Genomic DNA, 7,589 nt, shown 5'->3' on the forward strand with positions numbered 1-7,589 from the left:
TCGATGTTTCGCGTCTGTATCTAAGTCGGTAGAGTCACCATGTAGGAACATGCCTGCTTCTATACCGCTCATCTATATGTAATTAATATTATATATATATATATATATATATATATATATAAATATAAATAACAAGAAAATCGGCAGACTTACATTTAATTTTCGTTCGAGCTCCGGGCTCTCATATATCATTTAATATGAAGTAAAATCCTTATCGTATCAAAACACAGCGTTACAGGCTGCAGGCTATATTAACATATTTGTGTTTATCAAAGCTCCCCGTGAAGTAATGGGGATACTACGCATTCTCTTATGCGCTGACCTGGCTCTCACAAATGAGACGTAATGACACACATATAGATTACTGGATCTTAGATGGACTAAATCGTTAACTTAGTGCGCTTTATTTAGGTAAACGTTCTTGCACGCGTTGTAAAAAGTCACTGCACGTTTAGACTCGATAACCTTTGATATGTTGCGTATACTTGTAGTAGACGCATAGTATCAGGAGTAGATAATAGGGTATATAATAGATTCTACTCCTGATAGTATCAAGAGTCTATAATAGAAATGATATTCTTCTATTATAGACTCTTGATGGTATCTGGCTGATATATCCTTCAGGTGGGTCTCCTACATACTACCGACCAACATGAGTGACAATGCGACTGTAAATCTCGTCCACCTGGGAGGCGAGTTGTACTGCAGCGGAGAAACGGCAACCATATTCCGAATAAATCCAGACAGTTTAGAAACGCTCGAGAGGGTATTTGGAGATATACATACTCTCTTCTCAGATGTGCGTGGCGCGTGAATGCATGCGTGCGTGCGTGTGTCTGTATATTCACGCGTAGATGCGTGTGGGAGTTCGTGCGTGCGCGAATCTGTACATGTGTATAATAAGAGATAATATCTGATAACAAATCTTGCCAAGGGGAACGGGAGGGACAGACTGTCAGTGAATATTTGTGATAAACGGGAAAGCCTGAAAATATTACATATGAACCCGAAATTAGCGTTATTTTAGCACAGCTTTCACTTCCAGGTAGAATTAAAAAAGCTGGCCTCTCTGGATACATGTGTTGCTCATGCGCAGTACGATAACGACGGCTCTGCGTATCTGTTAGGAAGCCATTTCTCACCTCCATCGGCGTATAAGTTTATAAAGATTCCACCACCAGATGAAACAAAGCGCCGTAAAAGTATGTTGCAAAACGTAAAAAGGTATAAAAACATGCTATTTATATAACGTGCCAGTTGTTTGGAGTGTAGTTAAATAATATTTAGTGTATAATAGTATCAAGAGCACGTACTAGCGAATCTCTATTGTGTACTCTTGATAGTGTAGTTGATGTTAGAATAAAGTCGGTAGTAGATAGAGAATATGGGAGTAATAAAGAAATGACCACGCCTCGTAATGCTATATATATATATATATATATGATGGGTTCATGAAAGGTTCATGAACACTTCTCACAGTCGATCCCACGGAGCCTGTAAGGAGAGCCGAGGTGGTGGCCAAGGTGTCCATGCAGAACCCGCTGAAGCCAAGTTACATTCATAGCTTCGCCATGACCGACAACTACTTCATCTTCGTCGAGTCTCCTCTAGTCATCAACATCCTGACGGTGACGCGGAGAAAGCTATCAGCTCTGAGCTTATACGACGCACTAGAGTGGCTAGAGGGAAAAAACGTACGGCAGTAGGAGTTATTCCCACCCTACTTATGATATCCGTCCGGCCTGTCGCTAGAGTATTTCTGCTTTAGTCAGTTGTCTTGCCGGAGTCTCGATGATCACCCACCGCAACAATAATCTAGAACGGGGATTGAATAATATCACTAAATTTTATTTAAAAAAAGAATTAAAAAAAGAAGAATAAAAATATAAAAGAAAAAATATATAAATATAAAAATATAAATATAAATAATTTATAGAATTCATTTTCTTTTCTTTATATAAATTATATATAACGTAAATCGTTTTTATTCTACCACACAGTTACGAATTTGAGAAAGAAGCGTGTTTCGCGGTAATCTATGATTCAGCATGTATTTTGACACTATTGCATAAATTCCGGTGTCTTTGCCGTCAGCAGTGTCGGATTCATCTCGTGGAGAGGCGGAGCGGCAAGGAGAGCAAGGTGCGCTGCGAGTGCCCACCGATGCTCGTCATTCACCAGATCAACGCATACGAACACGATGACAACATCATCCTCGACGTCTGTTGCTATGACGACGCAACAATGCTCGACGAGTACCATTTTGAGAAGCTGCTGGATACGAGTTACACGCCTCGAGGCTTGGCTGAGCCCCGCCGCCTTATCATACCCATCAGCGGCGCTACTGCTGCTGCTGCTGCTGCTACTACTACTACTACTACTGCTGCTGCTGCTGCTGCTACTACTACTACTGCTGCTGCTGCTGCTGCTGCTACTACTACTACTACTGCTGCTGCTACTACTACTACTACTACTACTACTGCTGCTGCTGCTGCTGCTGCTGCTGCTGCAGGAGCAGGAGAGGTGGCCGATAGCAGGACCGTCGTGTGTACGTGGCAGGTGCTGGCTGCGGTGAGAGGTGAGACGCTGTTATAGTATGAAGCTGGCTAGGATTGTCTAGCGAGGAGAACCGCGCGACGTGGCAATACGCGCACGAGATAAGTGTTCGGTGTAGATAAAGTGCACGCGCACAAACATCTAAATCCACTCTATTCCCTATGGGCAGACCATCAGTCTTAAAGTAGATACCATATAAGTGGGTTACCAAACCTTACAAACAGAAACACACGCGTACAAACATGCGTGTACGGGCGATTATATCTATAGATGGCGTTGCACGCGTTATCTTTGTGTAATGGTTTGCTCACCAATGCTAAAACATGTTTCAATATTATTGCTTGTAGGAATGGAGCTTCCTTCACTAAATCAAAAATACAGCAAAAAGAACTACAGATATTTTTATGCGTCCGCTGGTCTTCACAATGAGGCTTACCCTAATTCGGTATCCACGATCATAAAGAACCTGCTATTATTATTATATTTATATTTTATTATATTTTTATTATATTTTTATTTTATATTTATATGTGTGTGCGTGTGTGTGTATTATTATCATCATTATCACTATTCATTTACCGTTTGTGGCCATCGCCTACGATGTGCACATTTTGTTGATTCTGCAGGTGTGAAGGTCCGATGTCAGTAGCGAAAAGTTGTTAGCTGGCAAGGAAGCTGTAACCAGCATGCCAGCGAACCAGTGTTTGTTCCGTCACCAGACAGCACCCAGGAGGACGGTGGTATGTGCGAATTTAGTATTATTCTTATGCATTATATATATATATATATCAGGAGTAGATAATAGGGAATTCCCCTATATATATATATGTGTGTGTGTGTGGTTTGTTTGTTGTGTGGGTGTGTGTGTGTGTGTGTGTGTGTGGTGTGTGTGTGTGTGTGTGCGCGCGCGTGTGTGTGTATGTGTTGTGTGTATGGGGGGGGGGGGGTCGTGCGTGCGCGCGTGTGTGTGTATAATAATAATAATAATAATAATAATAATAATAATAGTATTACATACATACACATATGTATTTTCTTATCATAATCCAAAGCCACTTCTAACATTTTCGATCGCTAAATAATCATTTCTGTTTTTCGCAGTTTCTTACGATGTTTGTAGTTACTGTACGTGAGTAACGTAAAACACCACAGTGACTCCAGTTTGTATATACATATATTTTACGAGACATGTAAAGACATGTAACCAATAATTGTAAAGCTATTATATTATATATATTATATAATTGTATAATATATACATATTGTATATTGTACTATATAATACTATATTATTATATTATTGATATGAAACTGAGATAAACGTGCTAATTTATACCTCTCTATAATATCAAACTCTGCTCTCACATAAGGTATCTTACTCGTGGGTGTCATCGACACCTGCTGCACACGACCAGACTTTCTTCTCCTTTTGGATCCGAAAACCATGACAGAAGTTGCTCGGGCTGAAGTTGGCTTCATCAAGGCTTATGGGATTCATTCCATATTTTCCGCCGATAGTCTAGGCATTCGGCGAAAGTCATCGTTTGTGCCTACAAGTGCGAATTTCTTTACAGATTGAAGGTCTAAGATAAACCTTGTTATGTATTTAATATTATCACTTCGGTATTTTGCATCGCGTATTTAAATAAAGCCCAAATATGCCCTTATTCAGAGGATTTTTCAGCATGTTCAGTTGCAGTGCGTGTTTGGACGTAATACGTCAGAGTTTAACGTATACTCTACGTCATCGGTTGAGTATAATAAATGTAATGGCCACACCTGCATGCGTGCTTTGCACGGGAAATGCTTCACGCTCTCGGTGGAAGTGATGCCCCGGACGTTCGCACAAGGATGTTAGCTCTACATTTCGGTCGACCATGCTACAACCAGCAACGTAGGTGTTCGCTACGCCTGTATACTTACTTCCACGGTGCAACGAAGTCGATGGGTTTTTCGCGATAGCGTCGCACGAATGCATAGAACATCATATATGTGAAAGAGAGATCGGTGTGATATCATCGAGAGCTCCTTCGTGTGCACTTCCGTGCGGTGATCAGTGCAAGATGTGATCATATCCTTCAGGGCGGAGGTGATACAACTAGTACGACCGGGCAATAATGGTTCGTACCAGAGAGTGCATCATCACGCGGAAAGGCGTACACGCATCTGCGTACATATATTATGTGAGAATGAAGGCGAGAGAAGCTGTGATTCGCCGCTGGGAGGTAGAGGAGTAGTGCACAACCAGTGTATGTCCACGAAACCGCATCGAATTCTCACCGTGTTACGAATGGCATAGCGCACCGCTAATGCATCGCTGCCTTCCACGGATATCTCATCGCGACGATCAGTGTGGTCTACCGTAACAAAACAAGATGGCGGCGACCGCTTCTCATGACAACACAACAACGCTGATGCAACGTGACACTCTAGACGGACTCGGCGGAGAGCTCTTCAACTCGGTTCTCTACCGGCAGTTCGTCGCACAGACGGATGTCACCTCAGCGGCTAGCGTCTCCGCTGCCACGCTGGTGCCGCTTGCCGTCGATGACGTCACGCTGGTTGATAAATACTTCGAGGCGGGCGTGCTCGTTATACTGCTCGTCACGGCCAGCCTGGGCAACACGCTGCTGTGGGCATCCGTGCTCGGCACGCGGAGGCTGCGCAAGCCGGCTAACTACCTCGTGCTGTGCCTTAGCCTCGCCGACCTGCTCGTCTCCGTCATCAACATGCCGTTCACCGTATCGGCGATCGTCGACGGCCGCTGGACGCACGGCGACGGCTTCTGCGTCGTGCAGGGCTTCACGAACATGGTGACGTTCGTGGCGAGCGTCATGTCGCTGGCGGCGATCACCATCAATCGATACGTGGCGGTCTGCTACTGTGGCGACTACCGGGCGGTCTACACCCCGAGAAATACGATATTTGTGTGCATTGGTACGTGAACGTAAAAGAGAAAATGAGTGTTGTGAGAGAGGAGAGGGGAAGTAGTGAGAGAGAAATAGATAAAGGGGAGAGAGGGGGAAAGAGAGAATAGGAGAGAGGGAGAGAGAGAGTATGTGAGAGAGAGAGAGAGAGAGAGAGAGAGAGAGAGAGAAAGAGAGAGCGTGAGAGAGAGAAAGAAAGAGCGCGAATGAAAAAGATAAGTCCGATTTAATAAACAGATTTTATAACACATACAACATTTGAACATTAAAAAATAATAACAATTTATTATCTCTGATGATTGACCTTTTTTCGCAGGTGTCTGGTTGGTCTCAGCGGCGCTCGCAGCGCCACCGCTATTAGGATGGGCCAGTTATGGATTCCTACCGGGACAATCCTTTTGCTTTTGCCTCTGGGCGACGAGCAAGTCCTACACATTTTTCATGGTCTTCGTCTGCTTCGGTGGACCACTTGGCGTCATGGCCTACTGCTACGCGAAAATCATCATCGAGTGTAAGCGTAGCCGAGAGAGAATGAACCCGGTAGCAAAACGCAAGAAAGAAGTGAATCCGACAGCGGAGATGACTACGTACGGACCGGGGGCTACCGTCGCCGGACAGCCGGACATGACCGTATCCGGTCAGTATACCGTCAAACAGATCGAGAGCATTGAGATGACCGTGCGGCCGGATTCCGGAGTCGGCGACCCACCGGATGTTGCTGCTGCCGGCGACGACGACCCCCCGTCGGCCCACAGTCCGGTATACTTCCTTCCGGCGATGCAGCCGCTAGACGTAGCTGCTTACAGTCCACGCCGCTTCGCACCGCTGTTTGCCGTGGAAGAGGAGAATGAGGCGGACGACTCCATGTTGGATGGAGAGAGCTGCTACAGCGAGAGCTCGGCCAGTCGCTCCGCCTCGCACACTACCGGCGCATTTACTTCCAGCACAGTCTCCATCGTCTCCGACTTGTTTAATTTCCGACTGAGCAGCGGAGAGTATGCTGCACCGAGTAGACGGGGGACGGGTATGCGGCTGGCGCCACCTACGCAGCGTCTGAGCAGCGTCAGCTTCCAGAGAGGGCGGGAGAAGCTGCGTCAGCTCGGTCAGACGCTGCACACGCCGTCGTCGGTCATCATGAAGCGACTGCGACGCAAGAAGCGACGCGAGAAGAAGAAGCTGCGCGAAATACATCTCGCGAAACTCTTCCTGGTCGTCATCTGTGCGTTCGTTGTCTCCTGGTTTCCGTTCTGCGTCACGATGTTCTGGAGCGTCTTTGGCGCCTCTCCCGTGCCACGCACCGTCGACATGATCTCACTGTTGCTAGGTTACGCAAACTCCTGCTACAATCCCATTATCTACGGCGCGCTGAACCGGAACTTCCGGGAGGGATACAAGAACGTCTTCGGCTGCCGCAGACGTGGTCGCCGACAGACGTCGACACGGCAAATGCAGAAAAAAATGTCGCGAAAATGGCGAAAGGTGGAGACGGTGACACCGAAGACAGCGCTGCCTGTTACGTGTCCCCGAATAACGGTCACGTCAGAGAGGGCGCTGTCCGTGTCTGTGACGTCCGAGGATGGCTTGTCCGCCTCGTTCACATCTGACGGACTAAGCGATGACGGTCCCTACTGCTCAGTTGACGAGAGTGCTGATGGAGAACTCACAGATGACTGAAGAAATATGTGGGTGTTTGTTCGGGCCACGTTAGTTAGTGTGCATGTAGGCTAGGTGTGCGCACCATAAGCGTGTGTGTGCGTGTGTGCGCGCGTGGTACACGCCGCATTGTTAATTTGTGTTTTAACATTTCGTAGGAAATAATAATAAACAAATATTACCGGCTTTAACAAATGTCAATTGATTTTCTTATTTCGTCAATTGGATTAATAAACGAATAAACCGCTCTATATAGTAATGTAATGTAATAGTAAATGAAGTTTAAATAACCATATATAAAGGTATAGTATAACTAACTAGAGCACTCGAAGAGTGCAGACCTCAGCCAAGGCAGCTGAATTCTCTCACTGTGAAAAATTGTATTAATTAATTAATTAAATAATTAATTGGATCCGGATCACCACCAAAATGTAATCAATTTTAAGTTACCCC

General features: G+C 45.4%; 2 protein-coding genes across 2 annotated transcripts in view; both read left to right on the forward strand.

Annotated features, from left to right (window-relative positions):
* LOC106809725 (beta,beta-carotene 9',10'-oxygenase-like) overlaps positions 1 to 3,219 on the forward strand; it is a 10,214-nt gene extending 6,995 nt beyond the window's left edge. Inside the window, 5 exon segments of the mRNA XM_014812911.1 lie at positions 625 to 766; positions 1,046 to 1,202; positions 1,480 to 1,694; positions 2,098 to 2,468; positions 3,183 to 3,219. Coding sequence (XP_014668397.1) covers positions 625 to 766; positions 1,046 to 1,202; positions 1,480 to 1,694; positions 2,098 to 2,468; positions 3,183 to 3,219 — 922 coding nt within the window.
* On the forward strand, positions 2,473 to 7,327 carry LOC106809737 (alpha-2A adrenergic receptor-like). The gene is made up of 6 exons (XM_014812926.1): positions 2,473 to 2,578; positions 2,904 to 3,001; positions 3,183 to 3,296; positions 3,927 to 4,112; positions 4,639 to 5,493; positions 5,800 to 7,327. The coding sequence occupies exons 5-6, from the start codon at positions 4,932 to 4,934 to the stop codon at positions 7,155 to 7,157; spliced, it is 1,920 nt and encodes a 639-aa protein (XP_014668412.1). The 5' UTR covers positions 2,473 to 2,578; positions 2,904 to 3,001; positions 3,183 to 3,296; positions 3,927 to 4,112; positions 4,639 to 4,931; the 3' UTR covers positions 7,158 to 7,327.
* Positions 7,328 to 7,589: the final 262 nt, after the last annotated feature.

The sequence above is a fragment of the Priapulus caudatus genome, unplaced genomic scaffold, assembly GCF_000485595.1.
Source record: "Priapulus caudatus unplaced genomic scaffold, Priapulus_caudatus-5.0.1 Scaffold380, whole genome shotgun sequence".
In the NCBI taxonomy this organism is placed as follows: Eukaryota; Metazoa; Priapulida; class Priapulimorpha; order Priapulimorphida; family Priapulidae; genus Priapulus; species Priapulus caudatus.

Coding starts and splice junctions, on each gene's coding strand:
- LOC106809737 (XM_014812926.1), top strand. CDS start 4,932: ATGGCGGCGACCGCTTCTCATGACAACACAACAACGCTGATGCAACGT. Junction 5,494..5,799: donor TACGATATTTGTGTGCATTG/GTACGTGAACGT, acceptor CTTTTTTCGCAG/GTGTCTGGTTGGTCTCAGCG.